Source organism: Enhydra lutris, unplaced genomic scaffold, assembly GCF_002288905.1.
Source record: "Enhydra lutris kenyoni isolate GAN:26980312 unplaced genomic scaffold, ASM228890v2 scaffoldscaffold5, whole genome shotgun sequence".
NCBI lineage: Eukaryota > Metazoa > Chordata > Mammalia > Carnivora > Mustelidae > Enhydra > Enhydra lutris.
The window spans coordinates 12,263,891-12,289,201 of NW_019154089.1; the positions used below are offsets into that span (position 1 = coordinate 12,263,891).

At 41.4% G+C, this 25,311-nt stretch overlaps 1 protein-coding gene across 1 annotated transcript in view; it reads right to left on the reverse strand.

The window, feature by feature from the left end:
* Positions 1 to 6,866: 6,866 nt before the first annotated feature.
* LOC111141086 (multiple EGF like domains 10) overlaps positions 6,867 to 25,311 on the reverse strand; it is a 121,745-nt gene continuing 103,300 nt past the window's right edge. Inside the window, exons 17-24 of the mRNA XM_022493420.1 lie at positions 23,352 to 23,480; positions 21,063 to 21,191; positions 18,687 to 18,923; positions 17,192 to 17,319; positions 15,758 to 15,881; positions 11,580 to 11,624; positions 10,586 to 10,792; positions 6,867 to 9,297 (exon numbers count right to left, since the gene is read on the reverse strand). Coding sequence (XP_022349128.1) covers positions 9,119 to 9,297; positions 10,586 to 10,792; positions 11,580 to 11,624; positions 15,758 to 15,881; positions 17,192 to 17,319; positions 18,687 to 18,923; positions 21,063 to 21,191; positions 23,352 to 23,480 — 1,178 coding nt within the window. The 3' untranslated portion in view covers positions 6,867 to 9,118. The remainder of the gene's footprint in view (positions 9,298 to 10,585; positions 10,793 to 11,579; positions 11,625 to 15,757; positions 15,882 to 17,191; positions 17,320 to 18,686; positions 18,924 to 21,062; positions 21,192 to 23,351; positions 23,481 to 25,311) is intronic.

A 25,311-nucleotide genomic window follows, 5' to 3' on the forward strand; every position in this document is an offset into this window, starting at 1 on the left:
CACCACAGAAATGGAAAAATGCTACCAATCAATGCCTTTTAATTTTTTCAGAGAGCTGATTGTTCAACAGGCTGAGACCAAAGACAGAAGGGAGCCATGAATTTAAGTCACAGAATCAGAATTCTCCCATAAAGGAGACAGCATAGATGTTTCCATAGAGCACATTTCACAAGGCATATTTTTATGTAGGAGCACCTGGGTCATACATTCTCTTTAGCTCGATTCAAGTCTGGTCCTGTGAATGTGAGAGAAGGAAGAGTCTACAAGGCAAGCACAGTTCTAACAAAGTTTAGGTCAGGCCAATGGGGTTCTTTGAGCCAAAATCACCTGCCAAAGAAATCCCTCGTGTCACAGAAAAAAAAAGCTTTCTTGAGTTGACCTCCTGCACTCAATCTCTGTGTGAGAGCAGCCTATCTGAAGCATACATAGCCTTGGGGCTGATGTGGAGGTAGGCACAGAGATAACGAGAGAGATGGGCAAGTGCAGGAAAGAAGATGGTGGAAGCTGGGGAGAAGACTGGAGGCCACCAAACAGTGTAACGTGGCTGTGATACAGGGCTCAGTAGAAGCAAAGAGTGGGTGATGGTGATTATCACAGGTTTAATTAAAATCCACTCCTTTGCAACATCTATTCAAAAATACAATGATATTCTCTCGAAATCCAAAATCTCTGGAGCTGGTACTCTCAGCTTTGTGGGTGAAATGTCAAAGACCTGACTCAAGCTTTGAAGGAAAGTAAGAAAATATTTTGCTAGATAGACCGGCTCTTGTCCTACATCCCTTCAGGTCACCAGCTTCCTGAACTTGAAGCTGTCATCATGAATGACGGCAATGGTAACATGCGATGGAAGGAGCAACATTTCCAAGTCACCCAAGAAGAATGTCGAGGAAGAGCAAAGTCAAACCCCATTGTCCAAGTAAGCAGAAGCCATTTATTCATTCATTCAATCATTTTTAAAAAGATTTATTTATGAAAGAGAGAGAGAGCGCACACACAGGGAGATGGGAGCAGAGGGAGAGGAAGAAGCAGAATCCCGATGAGTGCAGAGCCTGACATGGAACTTGATCTCATGATCCAGAGATCATGACCTGAGCCAAAACCAGGAGTCAGACACTCAACAGACTAAGCCACCCAGGTGCCCCTCAATCAATCAATCAATCAATCAATCATTATTGGACCCCTGTCATCAGCTGGACATGTGTTCTAGTGATACAGCAGTGAACCATTCAGAAAAGATCTTGCCCTCATGAAGCTTACATTTTAGTTGAACAAACAATAAAGGAATGAACAAGGTTATTAAATAATATGAAACTTCAGAGATCAAGTCTTGATGAAGGTAATCATCAAGGATGATGATACAGGATGATGATTTCATTCCACAAAAGTGGTTAGGAAAGGTCTTTCTCAAGAAGTAATGATTGAGCAACAACCGTGATTAGAGTTTTCCCCTTTCCTGATGAAGACTATAATTCAACTCCAACTATTCTAGTTCCTTCTGGCTCAAAATAATCACATGTCAACTAACACAACACCCACTTGATATTGACCTCATTCTCTATCTACCACCTGCTCAAGAGCTAATGGATATTACAGATAAATACTTTGAAGCAGAATAGTCTTTGCTAGTTTCTTTGTTCCCAGGGCGATTGTTATTAAAAAAAGCACTGTAGGGGCACCTGGGTGGCTCAGTGGGTTAAGCCTCTGCCTTCGGCTCAGGTCATGATCTCAGGGTCCTGGGATCGAGCCCCGCATCGGGCTCTCTGCTCTGCGGCGAGCCTGCTTCCCCCTCTCTCTGCCTGCCTCTCTGCCTACTTCTGATCTCTGTCGAATGAATAAATAAAATCTTTAAAAAAAAAAAAGCACTGTAATATTTCGGGGGGAAATAGTAAATTTTTAAAAATAATGATAACTAGAATCCTATGAATATGTAACAAGACCACAGGGATTCTTAAAGTTTTTTTACTTTTTTTCTTTAAAAACAACAGTTACTCCTTTTATTTTCTCTCAAGACATAAATGTGCAAAATAAAAAAGTTCTTGCACATTTAGGTTTCTACAATTTAAGCATTACTACCTTGAGTTATTAAATTCCACTCAATTTTGGATGATGAGGTTGAAAAGGTAGTTCATATACAAAATATGAGAGGCCCAGAAAGAAACAACCCCCCCTTTTTTTGTTACACCTAGGAATTAGATATTTCATCTGAAGCAAAATAATTCATCATTTTGGCTTTGATATATTGACTAAATTATTGTATCATATAAAAATATATTATTGTCAAACCAGATTTACGAGCCGTCTATACAAAATGCATAATAAGAAAGATGATCTTTTTCTCATTAATTATAAAATCAATTTTATAACATGGCTCCAATCATTGGAACATGATGACCAATGTTCTCTGCTTTCTTCGTAATCCTCTGTAGCATGTCATGCTTCATAGAAGTCAAGTGCAGAGCCTCCAAATATGCCTATGATAGGCAGTGACTACTGTGACGATCTATTTTGGCTTTTGTCGACACTCAGTTCTTTACCTGAATTTCAGGGAAGCAAAATGAAGTTCTACTGTAAACCCCTGGGAAGCTATGTCTCAAATCCCTGATCATGGCTGGAACTGCAGAGGGGACCCTGTTTCTGTCTGTTTTCCTAATGGTCCCCATGTCCAAGCTGCAGCTACAACAAAAGGTTCAAATGTTAGTCAAGCAGTATATTCTCTGTTTTGTGTAGTCTTTAGGAGAGGTTACAAGAAATCCGCTTTTAGGTATTTCAAGATCACTTGTTCCGTGAGCGTCTCGATCCTCTGCTAATAGGTATACCATGGCAGAGTGCCCGCTTTGTGGCATATGTGGATTTCTCCTTTGCTTTATCACCATCGAAGAAGTCCAGGCCGTTGATACAGGAGGAAGAGCAGCCTTTCATAAGCCCACAGCCACGCAAGTGGCAATTTTCTTCCTGATCGCACTTCGGTGATTACTTCATAGCAAATTCAATGAAGGGTGCTAAACTGGCGTGTTAGTATTTTCAGCGAGTCCTGTGCCTGTCTCTCACACAAGCTCCTTTCCCAAATCCTGGGGCCCTGGCTCTTCCTGGTCCATGCTAGTCGGGGCAGAGGTTTCCAGCAGAATGGAAGGCAGGGTATTTAACCATCTGCTGGCGGGTATTTCTAATAAATATTTTAAAAATGAATGAGTTTGGGAAGGCCACCAGGATTTCTGTCCCTCCACATTGTTTTTCATCAGTTCTGTTTCATTAGCCTAGTAGGTCCTTTCACAAGTGAAAGAAAGATCTAAAGATCTAAAGACTCACATTATGGAAGGGCATCATTTCTAGGAGTTTTCTTTGATTATTTCTTTGATTACTACTCTGCCATGGCACCTTTTTCCCCTTCTGTATTAGCAACTGTTTCGACGTTGAGTGTCCTGGATGAGTTTTCCTGTTTTTCTTGTGGTTGTACTTCGTTGTCCGAAACACGAATTCAGCCTTAGCTGAATATCACATTCCTCTACTGAATTTTTAAACTGGGGAACCACTGTTTTCAATTCCAAGAAACTCTCTCTGGTCCTCTAATTCCATCCCTACAAGAGTTTAAATCGTATTCTATGAGGCTTTCCTCCGCTTTCCATGTTGGCTCTGCCTCTGTAACAGAAGTTTCTTGTCCTTTTCCACACCGGCCTACCTTGCTTCCATCTGAGCTGCAATGTTCCCATGAAGCGGTTGTGATGTTTCTCTGTCTCTTCATGCGACAGCGTGCTGGCTTTCTACAACTGTGCGTCTCTCTGGTTCTTTCCTGCACACTGACAGCCAGGGGAGGGATTTTTCCTTTGGTGGTTACCAGTGATCCCCAAGGGCACTTTGTGAAAGCCTCTCAGTTCACAAGTCCAAGGAGGGATAGGCTGACCTTAGCTCAACGTAGAAACTATCCCTCTTGAGATGTCATCAGACAAGGGACACTTAGCCTCTCACAACTGTGTCATGCAAACAGAAGATGCTTTTTTTCCCTTCCCCCAGGTTGGCCGGCCCTTCCCATGCAGCCCCTCCCATAGTCCACTCCCATCAATTCCAGCAATCCCCATTTATATTTTGCTCCCATTTGCATCTTCTTTCAGGAACTTGGTATCTCACAGTGTGTGGAACATCTTCAGATTGCCAAGGTCAGTCCCTGACTTTTTCTGGATGGCTGTATTCTCTAGGATGGGAATGTGAAGCCAGGTCACCATCTTCCCAGAAACCCACATCCACACATTTTAAAAGCATTCTTAGTTCTGAGGAAGATAACACGCTCCTGGAAGATGAAATTATATTATTATTGCTTTCCTAAATCACCACTCTAGAAATAAAATATATACGGAAATGCATAATAGTACAAAAATAGATTGGGATAAGGTCACACAAATATGTAGCTTTTATAATATTCATTAAATGCTCACTTTTGATTTACCAGCCTCATCACTCATCTGGTTACTATAAAATGGCTCAGGTTATTAGCTAATTTTTCATAATAGTAATGATAGCTAACATTTACCAGCTATCTACTATGTGTCAGGTCCTGAAGTAAGTATTATGTATGCATAAAGTTATTAAATTCTCACGAACCCCCTATGAAATAGTTACTATTCTTTCTAACATATTATAATCTAGAAACCAAGGCCCTGGGAAGTTAAGTAACTTACCAAAGTCACACGGCTAGTAAAATAATTTATTTCCCTAATTAAATAATGGCTTTAAAATAGCTCATGTATCACATTTTCCTGTATACCCAACTGTGCTTGGCACTCAGGCCCTCAGTAAACAAACAGTAATTGAGAGAAGAAGTAATGTTTTATTCATATTTGATCTCCAGAACACAGCACTATAAAGTGGATACTGCAGAAATGTTTTAATTATAAAGTAAGGAATTAACAAGCCATGGAGATTTAAGAAACAAATTCACATAAGATGACCTAAAGCTATTTACAGAAGACTTGACTCTTAGCCACTAACCTGGGTTGCTGGAATCCAAATATGTACAATACATTGCCTCTGTCCTTAAAGAACAAGCAGTCTGAAGGGAAATTAGATGCTTGAGCAGTTAAATATAATAAAATGCAATGGTTTTTACATGTCTATATAAAGTGCTATAGGGCTACAGATGAAAAACTACTAATTTTTCAAGTGAGATCATAAGGTTTTTTTCTTCTCATTAATTAACAATTGAATCACACATAGAAATAAACACCACTTTAAAGTTTTTTTAATAGAAAGTTTATTGCATTAATCTATACTCATTTGGTGATATAAATGACAATGTAAGCTAATACTGACCAGAGTTTACCATCTTTGGAAAAGAGAGAGATTTTCACACTGAAAGCATTTTTTGTTTGCTACAATCAGGAAAATTCTTACGTATTTGGAATTTTCCTTTTAAAAATATATGTTGCAATTTGTTCATATCAAAAGGAAGCCTGGACTAAATACTGAATGAAAACAGGCAGACCCAGTGTCAGAAGACCCTAAAAGGGCAGTTTGCTGTACATCTTAGTGAAGAAATAAGCACTCATCCACACCTTGTGACTCACACTTGCCCATCTGTATACACTGCCATGACGTAAAGCTTTTAAGATCAAAATATCTATTAAATACTGAGTTGGAATAATAAAGACATTTCCTGAAGATAGAAGATTGGTTATTTAAAAAAAAACATAACCTTAAGATGCAATTTTTATGACTTCGTCTTATTCTAAGTGGTAACTGGACTTCTAATATTGACATGAATTAATAGTGTAATACTCCTATGCAACTTTTTCAATATTTATGGTTTAAAACTCCCCAGTAATTGTCAAGTACTGCTGTGGCTCTTTGGATGGTCCACATTTTCACAAAGTGGTTTGCATTTCTCACAGCACACAGTGGTTGTGCTAATGGAGTTGGCTGGGACAGGCTGTAACTATCTTACAAAATTCTACGTTGGCTTTCCTAAAATTGGTGAATATAATTTCCCATAGAGATAATGCTAAACATATTAAACTCTCTTGGCATAACTACTATGGCATGTGAAAGGAATTTCTATCAAGCACTGTAAATAATTATGAAATATTCCCTATCATACAATTCACTATAAGTAACATATTCTCCATGTGAAAGTGAGTACATAAGCTATTACTTGGGCCACTTTTGGTGTATTTATCTATAAAAACAAACAGTTTATAAATTGTCTGACATATCTCCCTCTAGGGAAAGAAGAGTTTGGCTGACATTCTGACGTGAATGGCTTTTCCTTCGAATTGCCAAGCATAGTCACTGTTCTGACCAATGTAGGATATGAGGAAGAAATTAATCTTAGAGTCCCAAATGAATGAGTTCAAAGGTCATGAGAATAGATTCACAGTGTATGAAGAATGACATCATCACTAAATTACATTTCATATATCTGCAAGGGTCCAAAGGGTGGCAATTTTGGGGGTGGGGGGGGACTTGCCAGGTCTTTTTGTCTTTTAATTTTCATTCTGACAAAAGAAATTCTCTCCTTACCCAAATCTAGATCAAAATATCTAGGAAGTTTTGACTTCTCAATTAGACCTCTCCAAATACACCATGTTGTTTTTACAATATCCAAAGGCTCTATGTGTAATTGATGTTTGAAAAATCTTAAGTGAACTCTGGTGAGCAAGACTCACCTCTGATACAAATATGGTGTCAGGACAGCATCAATCCTGAGCAGCTGGTCTAGCAGAGAGAATGCACAGGGAGGGATGGCAGCGCTCCTTCTGAGTCCACATCTGCTGCCCAGCTTTCTGCTTAAGATGCTCTTGTCTTTGTACAGGAAGCTCAGGATTTTGGTGGTTTTTTTGTAATATAATGAGGGAAAAAAAAGGTTGTTTTTTTTTTTTAACTATATTGAGGTCATTATGGGGAAACTCAAATGTATTGTGGAGCAATGAAGAGATGCTTCTTAAACAAGAAGGGGGAAAGATTTTTTTCTTACCAGAAAGGACTTTTCGTGGCTATTGACCCACAAGTGTCTCAGTTAAATGCCTACCCACTCCCTAGAGCCAACGGTCAGCCGAAGGGTAACTATTGAACCAATTTCTAAGGCATGTTCCAGGAAATTCAAGATGTCCTTGAATTAACTTTGGGGCTCTTGACAAGAAACAGCCATTAAAGGAGTGAATGTCCAAGGTGTGTATCATCTCCCTGACCAAACCACCATCACAGGGTCAGGTATGTGATATGAACTCACTGGATACCAAAACTTGATAACTGGCAGGGACAATGCCTAGAATGCATGGACAATACATATTTGTCAACTGACTCACTAAGACACCACATAGGGTTTCATGTCTTTATAAAGATTTACAGCCACTGTTTCCTCTCATGAAGTTGCTTCCTCATGCAGCTTTTCAGACCTTCTGCTCGCTCAGGTAGGTCAAGGAGAAACCAGCTTTCTTGCATCATGTTGGCATTCTCTTCAGACAACTACCTTGAAATGAAAAATGTTAGTGCATGACAGGTGTGCAAAGGATGAGCATCCATTCTGGTTTGCTTGGGACAGTCCAGATTTACGCCAACAGTGGGTTAAATATTCATAATGCCCTCATTCACACTCATAAGTGTCCCAGTTTGGAAGATCAATTGTGTGATCCTCTCAACGAAGGTCTTCGGTAAGACCAGTCTGTGGTACTCATTCCATAATGAACAGCTCCTCACTCTCCTACCCCCTGGCTTAACCAAGACTCGGAACCCACAGACCAAAAGGAGCTCCATTAATATTAAAAAGCTTCTCTATTTCGATTATAAGCCACTCACCCACGGTTACTTTGCAATTTTAGTAATGACCAATTTTAATAGATTTGATTTATGTATTTTCATCTCCTCCCTCTAAAAGAAAAAAAAGGACAATGCATTTTATCAAGCAAAAAAGATAAGTGACAATAATACAAGAAACAATGAACATATAATATAATTTTTTTCATTAACAATCCAAGCACTACAAAACATAGAATATACAACTTAAAAACAGAAATACAAATTAATGAAAAATGGGGTACACGTCATATTAGCAATGCAAAAGACCAGCTTAAGCATAGTTTCTCTAAATCAACAATTAATAAAAGGAAAGTGCCCTTTTCTCAAATATGCACAAAAATATTCTGGTCACTTCTAGGGAAAAGTTAATCAAAACTTTCTGCTAATTCTATATTACAGCATGTGTTACTAATGGTTTACAAAACCAAAGCATCTTCTTACACTTAAAATTTACAACCTTTTCCAATCATTATAGACTCGTTTAATCCGGTCTGTCAAAAATAAAACTATTTCATTTCAGTATTTATGAAATAATTATTGATATGTTATGGACCTTCAGTGGTGAATATGTATGGTAGGGACAACAATCAGAATGACATCATGGATCAAAAGTAGGCCAAGGGTCCAAGTAGATAACCCTCTGCCAACCACACCTGTATACTGATTCCTGAAATAATTCTACTACTTCTAAAATAAGTCTAATTTTTCATTTCTTCATCCTAAAAAAAAAGTCTAAAGTTTTCATATTTAAATGGGCTAACCAATTCTAGAGTTTACTCAAAGTCTCTCCAGGGATGCCACTTGACAGAACATTTCTTCCTGGGTTCATATTATCTCTATAAGTCTGAGTCCAGCTGAAAAAAATAAACATAAGGACTCAATACTATGCCCCTTCTCTTCTACATGTTTAGTGATTCACACTAGATTTTATGATAACTGCACAATCCTTGGTACAGGTCTGCAATGCAAATGAGAAAGAAAATATTTAAATTTTAATTGTTCAAGCCATAATGCCAACAGCCACCGTACCCCATGACTCCCTCCCAAAGACCTCCGCGCAGTCATGCTTTCAGCCCAAATTTTATAGGAAGTCATGCTTCACGAGTGCAGTTCTAATGCTTAGAAGAATAGGAAGTCACATTGATCTCTCCTTCCGAGCCACCCGGACAAGGTGGACCTACGGTCAGTCAGCCTTAGCTTTGAGCTTTCTGGTTCATGTCCAACAGTTGCCTACCAAGTAGATTAACATTCACCTAAGGTGGCAAACTTGAGATGGAGAAGAACTGAACTGCAGTTCTGGAAACTGTTTCAGCGGCTACCAAGCAGTCCTTTGGTGTCATTCACTGCCGCTGCCGCCGCTGCCGCCATCCTCTCGCTTGGGGGAGGGTGAACTGTCTCGGACTGGCAGCAGGTCATAATGGCAAGGGATGTGACTGTTCTTTGGGAGGTCGTATGGATCCTGGGTGAGATGCCCATTATTGCTGAATATTCCTTGGACAACACTCACTGTAGGTTCTGTGACAACCAGGGACACATTAATTTATCAGCAACAGAAAGTTTTAAAAAGAATAGAATATGGCATTTCTTGCAAATCTCACACATATAGGAGGAGCACTTCTAAAAATGTAAAGAAACATTATTTTAATGAACAAAAGAGGGTTTTATAATCACATTGAAGTGGCTACTCTACATCTGTCAGACCAGCTGATGTGTACAGTGGAGTTCTGAACAAAAAGGTGACTGCAGGGTTGGGATGAAGATACCCAGGGACTAGACAGAAACCCTAGATGTGAACTGTTGTCTGAAAAGCACTCTGTAGATAATCTAGTCCAAACCCTTTACCCTGTAGGTGAGAAGACTGAGGTCCTTCCAGGGTAACTCAATTCATGGAAATAGTTAACAAGGTGACTTTAGGACTCAGGACCCTGGCTCTCAGTTGAGTTCCCATGTTAAAGTGGTGGGTTTACCAGACGGTTCAAAGGGGGATTGTAACCAACTTTAAAAAAAATAAATTTAGATCACTATACCTCCCATAAAAAAAAAAAAAAAGCTGTCTTAATTCTTTAAGATGTTATCTTTTCAGAGACATGTCTGTGACATAAATTAATTACTAGCTACTGGAGTTAACTACTTCATTTACAAGTTAACAAGTAATAGAGAATTTTTTAAAGTTTAAATCATAAACTTGAGAGAGACAGGGAAAAAAAAAACTAAATACATAGCCCTATTCTACCTACCCGGTGACAGCTCTGATGTGTTTCAGCTTTTTCCCAAATGGTATTTGTAAGGGGCAATCAAAATAATTCTAATTTTAAATTGAATTCTTATTAATTTCCATCTCATTCACATCCAAGAATATTACCAATATATCAGACAAATTTAAAAGTAAAATGTTTCCATTCTGCTAAAAGCATTAATGTAATGAATATGCAACCAGGAAGTAGAAACATCTGTTTCATCCCCTTGAACCATTTGTTTAGGCTAACTCCACACAAGAGCTAATGTAAGACATATGCTATTCCACAGGTGTGCTCAAATAGTCACTATCGTTACAAAACAAAAGATGGAGAGCCAAGTGAGAGATAAGGAAAATTTACTTAATTTTGCTAAATGCTATTTTCTTTTCCCTTAAAAATTTATTTGACACCAATTAATATGGTCACTGAAAACACAGGTTGCATTGAAAATATGAACCAGTGTCTTCAATCATGTTTATAAGAACTGTTACTGTATGCTTAAGAACTTTAAAACTGTTTTTTAAAAATTCCTATATTAGGTTCTTTCTTTGGTTAGGGGAACTCACCAACTTCATAGACATTCTTGTTGGCTGAAGTTGAGTTATTGATCTCTGCATAGGGGGAATCTCTCCGTGCTGGTGACTTCATCTCCACATAGCCACACTCTGAGTTTTTGGGGATAAGTACAGGTGGGTCTTTAATAGTGGCATATGGGTTTTCAGAACTGCTTAGGGAGCAGTTACTTGAATTATATTCAGAATTTTTTCCCAGATCTGTGAAGAGAGATGGGGGAGAAAAGCAAATGCTATTGCAGGGACATTAAATTTTTTCTTGGTGGTAATATACTCAGGTTACTTCTTTCTCTTTGTAGCTAGTTTTCTATAATTATATATACCAACAATACCACCATACATTTTCTACCTGTTTTGGAGAGAACCTGCTTTTAAATTACCCATCTGTAATTTTTAGCTCCTCTTTCAGGTGAGTATCAATGTAAAACATTGTGGATTTGATTTCATTTTGATTTTGTTTCACACTCAAAACTAATTCCATCCTAATTTACTAACAGTCTCTGAATTCTCAGAGGCTTCAATCAAGAAACCACCCATGGATGCCCCTGGGAGCACAAGAAAGTTCTATCATTGTGGTGAGGGAGGTCTTTGTGACGTGAGACTTCCTTGTAAAACTTCAGGACTGGGCACAAGAAGTTATTCATGTAAAGATGCTGAGCTCTTGTTTTCCTTGCTATTTCCTTTTTCATACATTTCTCTCTCTCCATAAGTCCTATATCTTTTCAAAGAAATATGAGTGTTTCCCCAGCAAATGGAAACCTTTGTTCCCCCAGACTTATGCTCTAACACCACGCACCTACGGTCACGCTCTTGACCTCAGTCAAATATGTCTGTGTGTCTGGTGGTGTAATTAACCACACCAACAACTGACCATTTTCTCTACACTGCCACTTTTGCTTGTTTAGCCAATTATTTCAGTCTCTGATATAAACTGTTTTTTAAATTATGATTCTGATAGATGTATTTCTTCCTTAAATTTACACAATACCTTTCAAGGATTTTCCCATATAGCTTCTGTCAAGTCCAAAAGCTCCTGTGATAAAAAAGAAAAAAATCCCCAGTGAGATCTGGAAAAAAGAGAAAACCCATCTAATATTCCAAGGTCATGGAGGAGGATGGTTTGGGCACCTATGATCTCCCCACTGCAAGAAATAACCAAGAGTGCTGCTTTTCAAACCTTTGCTACCAGGTTGCTCATGCTTGATATTTTCAGCATTTAGAATTTAAAATACATATATATATCATTCAGATCATCCTCCTACTCATTTCCAGTGACTTTGGGAAAGGTTGATCAGTACAGGTAGGAAATAAGGCATGGGTGAATTGGTATACTTGATTCAAGGTCGCACTGTGGAAAGGACATAGCCAGGGCTAGAACTGAGACAAAGGACTTCCAATTTCATCACTCGCTCACCACATGACTTTGGGCAAGCTCTCTCTCTGTCAATTTTTTTTTTTAATCTCTAAAATGAGGAAAACAAAACCTGCTTTCCAAACTTTACAGGACTGGTGTGATCATTAAGTGAACTAGACTGCATGAAAAGGGGTCATAAACTCTGAGGCGCTGTATAAATGAATGGTAACACAGAATGTGTCCTACGACCCCCAGCTTCATTTTACATGGAGGCATTCCAAGGTCTCTTCCATGATCTTTTAAAGAAATGTTATAGCCTTACATTAGAAACAGAGAGTAACGACTAATGACAAATATTCAAATAAGTAGGAGAATGGCTAGGGGACGATCCCCTGCCACTGTGCGTGTGTCCCTTAGAGTGGTAGTTGACTCAAGTTCAGATGTCCTGGAGGACACACTTCTGTGAAGAAAGAGGGAGCATCCCTTAAAGGGAGAGGGTGTGTCTAATATCGTGGGACAGGATACAGGAATGTCCTCTTAGAGAATGTTTTCTCTCTCAGGTCTGGGTTAAGCCTAGCCATGCTCCCAGCTGGTGGGAAAGGTGCCCAATTATGCAGGGAGGCAGGATAAGGATGAATAGTGAATTAACCTAATCAAAGTAAGCTCTGGCCTTTGCCCTTAGTTCCTGGGAGGGGATCTCTAAGTCCTTGGACTATCCCACCCAGTAACAGTGTTTTTGTTTACCTGGGGCCTAGGACTACACTGGGTAGCGTAACAAAGAGATTTATGGAAGGGGATTTGGGCCACTTCATGTCAGCTCCATCTCCAGATGGACTGGTCGAAAGGTCAACCACATGGGCGGTCAGCCATGTTGACCTTATCAAACTCTCATAAAAACTCTAGACACCAAGGCTGAAGTGAGCTTCCTTGGCTGGTAATACTTCATGCCTCTTGTCATATACTGTAGCCAGGAAAAGTTAGCACTTTCCATGATTCTACTGGGAAAGGACAACTGGAAGCTTCTGGCTTGGAACTTTCTTTGACTCTGCCCACTGTGTCTCTTCCCTTGGCTGATTTTCACCTGTATCCTTTGGCTGTGATAAACTCTAACCATGAGTATAACAGGTCGCAGGGAGCTCTATGATTCTTTCTGCCAAATTATGGATCCTGAGGGTGGTCTTAGGGATTCCTAGACCTTTGTAAAGGGACCGCATGAAGAAGGGTAGGACCTGTGGCCTCTGAGAACTCCTATGAAAGAACTCTGTCTTTGCTGCTCTGCCAGATTCACTTAGCTGTCTCCAGACTTTAGCAAAGTCTTGTTAACTGTCCATCTTGATCTTAGCTGTGTAATGGCTAGCATTCCCCCAAGAGGCTCAGGAGAGGAGCAGCCTGAGGTGGAGAGTAAATTAGGGTATAAGAGTGGCCCCGTGACACCAGCACGCCTGCCAGGTTTGCTCTGGAGGCTGTTTTATGAGGGAGCAGGCGGGTTTCCTCATATAAACTCCCATTTGTTCCAATCCCTGGATAGATGCTTTCAAATGCTTGGCTTAATCTAATTCATACAATGAGTCACAACACGATCATGAGCTCTATGCCACAAATGAATGGATCTTCTTCGTGGGGGTGATTAGCCCAGTGCCATATAACAGAACCAGGAGTCGACCCCAGGGCTTTTTGTGCCAGGTTCAGGGCTCTTTCAGACAACATCACAACAACTTCTCCATCATGTCAAGCACATACACATTTCAGCATCCATAGTGTGCTCTACCCTGTCCATTGTAAGGGAAGACTTTTTCTGGCCAACAACTATAAAGGGACATTAAATGTATAATTGCTCTTGGATGGAAACTCATGAAGGAGACCCAGAATTTTCAATGAAGATGTTACATTCTCAGTCTGGTGGGTCTTAAGGAGATAAAAAGCAGAGAAGTTTATATGTTACCACTGCAGGGACTGGGTCCTAGAGTTAGGACCATATGTAGCAGGTGAAAATGGAGTAAGAGAACTTTTCCCTCATTAGTGCCAGCTAGTACTTTGCTGATATCAACTCACATATTCCTTGGAGCTACAAGAAATCTCTCTGATATTAAATGATTTGGCCGATAAGTATACTGTGAATCCGGTATCTAAATAATTTGACCGTGTTCAGAAATGCACAGCTATTTGATAATGTGGATATAGAGAATGCAGACAAAAGTTAAGAATTTGTATTTGTTTTCCTACTTTAACATTTACATTTCTACAGTAACAGGGGATTCCGGAGCCCATACTGATTGGTTCCTCTATCTGGCTTAGGTAATTTGGTGTATATGGTGTTCCCAGAAAGAGCAGGGGAGGAGTAAGTAGTTGGAAGATGAACTTTGAGACCTGGCTTTACCCTTTTCCTTCCATGAAATCCTGGGCAAGAAGTTAACCTCTCTGGGCTTCCCAGTTTATTCCTCTAAAAAACAAGATTCATGGAAGGGCCCATCTAGTAAGGTTGTCAGAATCAGCAAATAAAAACAAAGGAAGGACATTTCAATTTTAATTTCAGAGAAACAACAAATAATTTTTAGGGTAAGTATGCCCCATGCAACTTTTGGGATATATTTATACTAAAAATATTTGTTGCTTATCTGAAATTCAAATTTAACTGGGTTTTCCTGGTCACTCCACCATCAAATAAATACAAAAAAGGGTTTGCTATCCATAAGGTGAGCACATATCAGTTACGGCTTCATCAAGCACCTCCCTGAAATCAGGGGCAATGGCTTGGTAATGGCACAGTTCACTCGGTGGGGTGTCACAGCAGCTCTTTAAGGCTGGTCCAGGAGGCCCACAAGAACAAGACTGTTCTTGTATATCGACATTTTGTGCCTGTTTCACTCTTGTTCTCTCTCAAGTGCATGGCGGTTGTCTAAGAGCAGCACCAAGCATGGGATCACCAATGACTGAATGGAGAAGCAGATATGAGAATCCATCTTCTCTGAAGCCAGAAGTTAAAGAGATCCAACAAATGTAAAACAGTGCCACTCTTCTCACTAATTCGTTTTTGTTTCAGAAAATGTGGGGGTTTTTTCATAAAAATGTGTTTTACATTATCATGAAATTAATTACTGTTATTATAAACAAAGCAATAAATAACTCTTTTAAATGGTCTCAGTTTTAATTTGTAATGTGGAATCAATAGATATAACCCATATTGAAAGAAGCTCTTCAGGGCTCCTGATAACTTTCAAGAGTATGAAGCAGGTCTGATTCCAAAATGTTCGAGAAGCACTGACTGTATTCCTGTTGATATCTTCATTTCCTCACCTAAAGGGGAAGCGGCCCTCAAGTATGGGTGCCCCATATTAAAAGACAGCAAAGGGGAACACACATCCTAGTACCAGACTGACAGGATTCAGATCCCAGCTCTACCATTTAATAGGCTTTAAGACTTTTCTCGGGGGGACTTAACCTCTTTTTGACTCAGTTTCTCAACTGTTACACGGACATGATGATGACATTAACAGTACCTACTTATCAGAGTACTTGTGAGAATCATGTAAATTAATATATGTAGAGTTAGAATGGAAGCTACACGCAGGCAGAGATTCTCATCTCTTTTTATCAATTCCTGGCACACACTAGGACCTTAATAAATGTTTGTTGGGTAGATAAAGCACCCAGGACATTAATAAGCCCCACACAGGTATTGGGTATAATTCTATCATTTTGTTTTTTTCATGCATATTTCCAATAGATCTCTTTGGCATATCATAAATCTATGAGTATCTGAGGGGACTAGAAGATAAGGGAGCTTGTTGAGGATGGATGTTGGGAGAACTTGCCAAGCTCATTGAGGTAGCCGCCATGTTTCCAGTCTGCTGGCAGTGTTCCTGTGCAGTCCGCCACTGGGCCTCTCTTCCCAGGATTCACATTTTTCAGATTTACAAACAACTGATTGTTCTTCGACTGTTAAAAAAATAAACCATCAAGATGTAAAAAGAGAACATAGCACATAGCCCAGCACAGTGTTACAGATGTGGGAAAGGACATCTGTGGCATGGATCAAGGGCTGGTTCTTCAAGGCGGCCATGCAAGGGGACAGAGGTCATCATGGGGTGAGCCTTAGAGGGCAGTAGGAGTATCCGTCCCTTGGCCCGAACTATTCCCCTACTGCCTCAAATTCTTAATCTCCCTTAGTCACTCTGTGCCCATTCAACTTGACTTGAGTTAATGTACATGGAACTTTGAATTTAAAAAAGTTAAATTCTTGGTTGGAGCTCTCCTGTCAAACACTGTATGATTTTTTATTAGTCACCAGTGACTCTGAGCCATTTTCTTAGCAATAAACATGAGGATAAGACTATGTACTTCACCTCCTTCCCTGAATATGTAGGAGAACAAATGCAATGATGAACAGGAAAGTCTCGAGGGAATGGGAAGGGCTATTTAACTATTAGGCGCCATAATTAAAATCCAGCAGCATTAATTTAATTGCAATGGAATTAATTTGACTAGCTTGGTTTTCGTCTAGCAGAGAGCCAGAATATGACAATGGAGATTATAAATATAATTTGGGACAGTTGGAAGGAAGAAATGCTTGGAATTTCCAAGCGTCCTCAAGGAGACTGGGGGTGAGGTGAGTGGTATGGGAGGAGGAGCCCTAGGCGTCCACCCTCTCTGTGTACCTATAAAATGAGGAAAACAATCACTCTTGAGTCACAGGATCAATGTGAAGATTAAATGAATTTATATTTGCAGATTGATTAGAAATGCCTGGCACACAAGTTTCTATTTGATCATTTTTGACCTACAAAAAAGCAATTTCCTGTGGTTCAACCTAAATCAACACATGCAGCTGTTTTTGTGAAGAAAGGACTGGGGGACTCGGCAGGGCACTGGAAGACAGGTGGTCTGAAAAGACAAAAGAAAGGACCCAGGATGGAGTCTGCTAAAGTCAGCTCTGAGACATCATTTTAAAACCTCAGGCAATATCAGAAACATTATTCCAAAGACCTACACCGGAACCAGTACAAATTGGAGACAAGGAGACCGTGACTCACACTCCAACTGCCTCCCTCACAAACTGGGGAACTCTGTTTCGAAGTGAATGTAACTCCCCACCACTCGGATTTTTCACCAGTAAACTTGAGATTCTAACATGCAATCAACAAGATAAGAGATGTAAAGTGCCCAGAGCTGCAGCTCTCCCTCCATGCTCCTTCCTGTACTTTCTCTTCCCTGTCCCGCTTCAGGGCCTGGGAGTCACTTCCTCTCACCTTAGCGATGGTCATCCTGTCCCTGTTGTTGACATGAGGGGATGTGGCGCACTGTGTAAGCGTGTGGTAACTGGGGTTGGTGAAGTAATGACTGTTGGCGCTTCCCCCATTGCTGTGGGGAAGGGTTTCTGTAAGAAGAGAAGGAAATGATTAAGGTGACAGGCTCCCCTAAGTCTGTGTGGAACAAAGGGAAGCAAAATAACCAGAAAAAATGTTTGTACCGCTTCCACATTACAGGCTGGGCCGAATCCCCTCCTTCACAGCATATGCAGCAAAGCTTCTAGAAGCAGCAGGTGCCTGCCTTCCTACCTGCTTCCTGGGAAACCGTCCAAGTGTCCTCAGACAATTCCTCTTCTCCTGGGAAGCTATCACTTTGAAGCTATGTCTGCTGGAACTTGCCTCTTTTTTTAATCTTTTTTTTTAATATTTTAGACCCTATTGTTCTTACCATAATATTCTGTGCCAGAAATGCACTATGAAGCAAATCAGCTGCTTTAGGTATTCCCCCTAGAATCAGTGTATATATAAACACGTAACCCATCCTATAGTAATTGTCTAAAATAATAAATTACTGTAAGTGTACAAATTCCTTAATTTAAGTGGTTTCTTCTTCTCCTTCTCTTTCTTCTCCTTCTCCTCCTTTCCCTTCCTCCTCTTCTTTTTCCCCTTCCTCACTAACTCTACTTCCTCCTTCTTCCTTTTTTTCTTCTCCTTCTCCTTCTTTGGAGAGAACAAGCATGGGCAGGAGTGGGCTGGGAGGAGGGGCAGAGAGAAAACCTTAAGCAGACTCCATGCTCAATGTGGAGCCTGACGTGGGGCTCGATCTCCCAACCCTGAGATCATGAGCTGAGCTGAAATCAGGAGTCACCTAACTAACTAAGCCACCCAAGCACCCCTAAGTGGTTACTTTCTCTGATGAAGGAGCATGTCACTTAAAAATTTACATTTCTGGGCACATGTGACAGAAAGATTTTAAAGAGTTTTCTTACAGAACAGCTTTGATTCTTGCTAATATGACAAAACCGTTTCTTATATAAGTTTGTTGCCATGTGATTAATGATTTGTGTAGGCCCAGGGACAGGTTAGAAGGCACTCTTTTAAGTGCCCAGGTCCAGAGACAGAAGACCTGGTTCTGTTCCCTGATGTGCTCCATGACCTTACCAAACTTATGGGTGCCTCCTCCTCTCCGCTCCCAGTCCCTGACATATGACAAAAGCTTAGGTGCCCAGCAAAGCTTCCTCCCGGTTGAAATTCCCAAAATCTAAAGCAACCCCATAATGCATCCAGTTTAAAAACCCTCATGGAAGAAGGCAGTGATGATTTTGCTACCATTGACCCCTATGGCACATCCGTAACAATGTATCTTTTCCAAACACAATATTTGCTCAAGGCTACTGGACAACAACAGAGAGCCCAGCCACATGCCCCAGTTTCAAAGAACCAGGATGAAACCTTCCTTCTCAAGGAGTAAGAAGGCCCTAGGGACCAGTCTTACCTGAAATGGCATAGTCTGCATTCATGACCCTCAGAGCAGGGGTGTAGGTAACTGCTGGCATGCTCGATTCCTTTCCCTTCTGCTTCTGTCTATAAATAATGAACAAGGCCAGCAGGAAGAGCACCACCAGCACAAGAATGATGATGCCCACGATGGCCCCGATCTGGTAGGAGTCAGCAGGAAGAGCCGTACTTGTCCTGCTTAGGCTGTTCAGGTTTCCAACTATGATGACACTGGCTAGTGAAAGGAGAAGATGGGATCTGAGTAAGGACGACAGGTGCCAGACAAATGTCTGAACTCAATTTACAAACTTCTCCCCGTGGGCTCATGCCGGGATATTTTCAGTTCATGAAAGGTTAATTTGGAAACTTTTAGAAACTGCAGAAGGAAAAACAAACATTCTTCATTTGCGGATGTTGTTGGCTGGTCTGTGCCCGGAAAGGGCTACTCTATGTCTCAAAAATGGGACTGGATTTCCAGAACCCGAAGACTTCACTGTAGGGTTTGGGAGCTTCTCGCATAAACACTAAATAGTCACTCAGACCAGACCAGGAATTCACTGGAGGTAATAATTTATCTAGTTTTTTTTTTTTTTTTAACCATGCTTTATTTCTTAAGCGACAGTAAGCTTATGAAAGGCTAACTTCTAAATGCTTCAACTGCCTAACTTAATTTTATGTCTATTCTTAACATTTCTAAGAGTAATTGTCCTTCCAAGCAAGGATAACTCCATTATAAATCTGGTCCAAGATGAGGGTCTGCCTTATCCTAATTTCAGCGGGCTTTTTACCCTGGGAGATAACTGCGCTATGCAGTTATTTTCCATTTCCGAAAGGTCTGTCCCAGTTAACACCTGACAACATCGCCCTAAAAGCTTACTTATTAAAATTTAAACCATAGCTTTACATAATTCTTTGTTGCATTCAGTCTAGTGAGGACAGGAAAGATATGAACCATGAGTCAAGAAACTGGGTGTCTTAAAAAAAAACTGATCCAGAGGTGCTGAATTTTTCTTTAAGTATTTCGGCCAGAGTTTTACCATCTAACTATAGAGGAGGAAACTGGCCCCAAAGCAGGTGCTTCCAGCTCAAACATCCCTATAACTTTATGATTCTGAGGGTTACACTTCTTATTAGACAGCCTGCCCCATAACACGGAGCACGGAGGCCAGTGCCGTGTGATCACAAGCCATGTGTATTAATGATGTGATTGTGAAACTCGACCTCCTATTGTTAGGACAAATACAAATCGTGAGCACACAGAAGTTACCTAATGAAAGGAAATGAACTAGGAATGCCTATGTAGTGTACAATTTCAGGGGACGGCACCTACAACTCTAGAGTCCATGAGAGTGCTATTTCCTGAAGACAGCCACACAAACCAGGAGTTCTCTGGGCATCATGCTTCAGAATCATCAGAAGAAATTTCTCAAAGGCCCTGCACAGGTTTTTTTTGTTTTTTTTTTTTTTCTTAAGTTAAACATATGCCTATCATACGAGCCAATCGTTCTACACCTATTGATTTACCCAAGACAAATGGCATTGTATCTCCGTACAAAGACTTGATACACTATTGTTCATAAGAATTTTACCTATAATAGCCCCAAACTGGAACCAATCCAAATGTCCACCCACAGGTGAATCAGTAAACAAATTATGATACACCCATGCAATGGAATGCTACTCAGCAATACAGTGAACTGAAGCTCTGATATATACAACCACATGGTTCAGTCTCAAAATGATTATGCTGAGCAAACGAAGTCAGACAAAAGAGAGTACAGTGTGATTCTATTTACATGAAATCCTAGCAATACAAACTCATCCGTAGTGACAGAAACTAGTTTAGGGGTTGCCTGGGGCCTCGGGGTCAGTAGTGGCAGGGAAGGGCATGAGGCAACATTGGGGAGTGATGGCTGCATTCACTATCTTTACTGTGGTTGGGTTTCATGGGGTGGATATGTCAGATCTTATCAGGTTGTACACTTTATGTCATACGTGTCATATATATTTGTGTGTGTATATCTATCTCTAATATAGTAGCATACACGTGTTGCTTTTCACAGATTAGTTATACCTCAATAAAGGTGAAAACATTTGCAGGCATAGTGGAAAGCTCATGAACTTTGGAATCAGACAAACCTGGCATCTAAGCCCTGACCTACATATAGCTGTTCAACCTTGGGTAAATTACTCAGCCTCTTTGAGCTTTAGTTTCCTCACCCGTAGGACAGCAATGATAAGGCATCCATCTGGCAAGTAAATAACCAGCTGTGCCTTGCAGTGTCCCAAGCCCATTTATATCAGATAAGGTAGGTGCAAATACTTAACACTGGCTACATGGTGGTTACACATTTCAAGGCACTGGTGTCCTTACCTTGATCACATCGTGCCCCCTTCCAGCCTGGGCTGCAGTAACAGGTGCCAGTGATGTGGTCACAGGTGGAGTTGTTCAGACAGTCACATATCTGGCGACAGCCGTAGCCATACGTTCCTGCAGGGCACTCTGAGAAGGAGATGAAAGTCCAATGTAAGCTCTCCAGCCTTGGGCATCTGGGCAAAAGGCTGTCTCTTACTACATGATCCCATGTGTCTAGAGGGCAGAACTTCCAGGGGATCCTTGTGCAGGTAGAACTACCCAGGGAGTCCTAGAGCTGACAGGAATTCCCTGACTCATGAGGGGACTCACAGGCCAGGCTGCATGGGGCCAGAGACTAAGCTCCTCGCCACAGCTCCTGACTCCTTCAGCATTTATGCACCCACTTCACTGAAGGGTAAGTAGACACTCTGTAGAACCCAACGGAACTGATGAAGACCATCTGCCAGGGCAATCTGAGATGACCCCACTGGGCAAAACAGTGGGACAGAAGACTGAAGAGCATAAACCAGAGCCGAATCCTTGAGAACATGAGCAGTTTACTGAAGGCTCAGCAATCCTCCTATAGGCACATTGTGACTTGGATTAGCAGGGGACAAAGGAGGGGCAATTTTTGTTAATTTTCTAGGTAAGAACTTCATTTACTATAGAATGGCTCAAAATTGGGATGTGCAGGTTGAAGCCTAAGAGACCAAAATGGAGAGATTTTTTAGGATGCACTTTTAATAAGAGCTGGGTATAGATTCAAAGAAGAGTATAGGCATGTCAAATTTAAAAATCATCCCCCAATACTAGTGCTTTCTGCAAAGTGGGCAGCAGGGGGCAATGTGCTATTATTATTGGAGTTCTCTGTCAAACACAGTGTTTCTGTTTACAAATGAGCATCAGGAGGGGTCTCCAAAAATAGGAACATTTTGATTGGATGTTCAAAGTAATCATGGAGGGAGTTAAGCAGTTTTTTAAAAATAAGACCATAACCAGTCTGGCTTCCAAGGGAAAGTCCGTTTAGAGCCTCTTCTGGTTTCTGTGCATATATGTATGTGCACATATGTTTAGACATTTATACACACAGATGCACAATATTTGCATACACAAAGGGTGTGCAGGCAACTGTGTGACTCAGTATGGGTTTCAGGATGAGATGAATACCAGTACAAAACTCAAATTGGGCAGTTTCTGCCCAGGCTGATTCCTAGAGGTAACTCCTGCTATGTACTAGATAGGAAAATATGCAAAAATATTTCTAGGTTCAGCACACCAGACCGAGACAACCTAGCCATCCGGGGGTGTTGTGAGATGCTGCTGGAGTGGAGAGAGGGAGACCGTTGATTGCCAAACTCCTGCTATGCTGATCCACCTTTCCAGGCCACACTGCTCCTACAGCCATGTAATCTTTGATGCAACCTTCCCAGGAATGCCCCCTCTGATAAGCCACAAAGGTCCTGCCCCCTTTCCTGCCATCTATGACACGAGGGTGAGCCCCATATAGCTCTAAGACCCTATTTATCCCATTCAAAATATTGAATGAAAGTCAGAGGAAAGGAACAATAGACTACTTTGAAATACTCAGTCTAACACTAATTTTCTTATAACCCTGCAGATGCACAGCTGTAGGGGTGGAAATGGCAAGACAAGGATGCATAATTGCAACAGAACATGTTCTTCTGGAGTGGGAGTCTTACAACAAAAAGTTTTAAGGCAATTTTTGTCTTGGAGGTCGGAAAGACTAAGATGAGAATTTGCTAGGAGAAACAGTATAAAAATACCATCTAGAGAAGGCTGTCAGAAGGGGGGGGCAACGTTTGCATGGACCTGGTTCCACACCCCCAGTGGGACTGGGAGCCCACCTGCCTCCTGTGCTCTCAGCCTGGCCCTAGAGAATGCTCTCTCGTCCAGGGTGCGACCTGGGCTCTGGGTCTGCCGTGAAGAAAACCTGACTGGCTCGTAAAGTTCTGAGCAGCCCCATTCCAAAAATAAGCAGGACAGTGAGAGTGAGAGCCAGGGTGAACAGATGGAAAACTTGAATTCTGTCTTCATCCTTGGAGCCGCACCCCCTCCACCCAAAGCACTGATTACTTACCCAGAAGAGGTCTGAAGGAAAAGACAGTCAGCAAGGAACCCCAGGTGGCCAGGTCTCTGGGAGGGGAACGGTCAGCTGGGCTGGGAAGTGACCAGCCATAGGTTTAGACAACTTAAAAGTTGCAGGTCCTGCCTTCATATTCTTAGGCATGCAGGAAAACTGGTTCTAGGGGAAAATACCACCTGGATGTGTCACACTCTCATACTTACTCTGTTCACAGTGCTTCCCCATGAAGCCAGTGCGGCACGTACACTGCCCGGAGATGTGGTCACAGTCAGCGCCATTTTGACACTGGCATATCAATGCACAGTCCTTTCCATAGAACCCCAGAGGACATCCTGCGAGGGAGGGAAAGACAGCAGAGTCAGGAAGCTGCTGAGGGAACCAGAAAGAAGCTCTTGCTTCCAACTGTTTGTGTTTAAATCTGAAGGATGCGGAGCCACTGGAGAGTGAATAAAGACAATAACACAGATCTCAGCTTGTCACAAAGGCTTCTTTGAAGTCCCAGGATGCTCCTACAAGAAGGTCATAATTCATGAGTGGGAAGCAGAACCATTCCACACCTGACAGTTTAACCCTTGCTGATGCTCCCAGAGACGAGTGTCTTCTAGCAAAGCATGCTTTCAACCCCATGGAGGTATGGGGGCATTTCCTTGTATTCCTTCCCTCAGCTACTAGACTCCCAGACTCAAGTGCCATGGACTGAAATGAGTACTTTATATTAAAATCACACGTATGCTTTTACTTAATAGTACAGAGTGTCTCTAAGTCTGCTGTAACTCTGTCTGCTGTATTTGTCACTAACTTAGATAATACTAGCTCCTTCATCAGAGGTGTATGTAGAATGCTAAACTTACAAAACAAAACTAAACCCCTGCCCTTCATAGGCGCTTTGTAAAAAAAAAGCAACAAACTTTCCATCGGTGCATGATTTGCAAGACACAGACCTCTGGGGCCTTTGGGCTAAGGATAGGCACTGGCGACGCAGGCTGTCACAGGCCAGCAGCTGACACGCAGGGGGGCTTCAGGGATCCCTGGCAAGCTTCAATACAGCCTGCGTCTAGGGTCATTTCTAAGTATCACATGTGATTTTTACTTTCCCTTTTTCTCAAGAGAGGTTTTAATGAAAGTTCAGCTCTCAGGAAACAGAGGCACAGCACAGAGGTCAGCTTGCAGGGACAACTATCACTGCCACGTTTTTATTCAGCACCTATTCTGTGCCAGCTGCTGCTTTCCATGTGTCCTCTCACTGAATCTTTACGGTAGTCCCACTTATAAGCCTACAATTGGGAACAAAGCCCCAAAGGTTCCCTCAGTCACAGAGCCAGCAAGCAGCAGGCTGGCCAGGCCGTGATACAAACACAGGCAAGTCTGGTTCCAGACCCTGCGTTCTGCCCACCATTTTCTGCTACGTCCACTTAAAAAGGTCCTCTGATTGAGGTAGACCCAGATTTTGGAATGATAAATAATAACTTATAAGCACTTTTCCCTAACAAGCTTGAAACCCTTTCTGCATACAATCTTGGCAGACTGTGCTCAAGACAAGCCTCTCTTTGCCAGCTCTTCCTTTCGAATCATGGCTCAAGGTCTACACCGCCTCCCATAAAATTCCAAAACACTTTTTCGGCCTCTTCACTAATTATATCCCCTAATTAGTATTCAACAAGAAATGCCTAATTTCTGACCCATCTTTCCTTCTCAGCTCATTTCTGTGACTTAAAATTCTTTTATGATTAAAAATGTTTTAAAAGAATAAACTATACATTTTTATTAATAGTAACCATAATTTGTGCTTTCCTGTCTTGTTTCCTTCATTCATTTGAAGGCAAGAGGGCAGAGAAGAGTCTTTTTTCCCCTGACAGTGCTGAGCTGTGGAGTACTTTGCACAGTCCAGGCTAGGAGGGCAAAAACCTCATACAAGAAGAAACAATTAGGACACTATGGGATATAAAATGGAAAAAAGAACTAGTGGCTCTTAGAGCAGCCTGGCAGCACCGTGTGGAAAGTTGTCAGAAATGTGAATTCTCAGGTTCCACCCCAGCCCCGGTGACTCAGGCACTCTGGGAGCGGGGCCAGCCGCCTGCGTGTATTAAGCCCCCTGGTGATTCCGAAACTCACTTAAGGCAACCTTCTCCGAGAACATGCGTTATGTTAGGGAGGGAGGCTTGT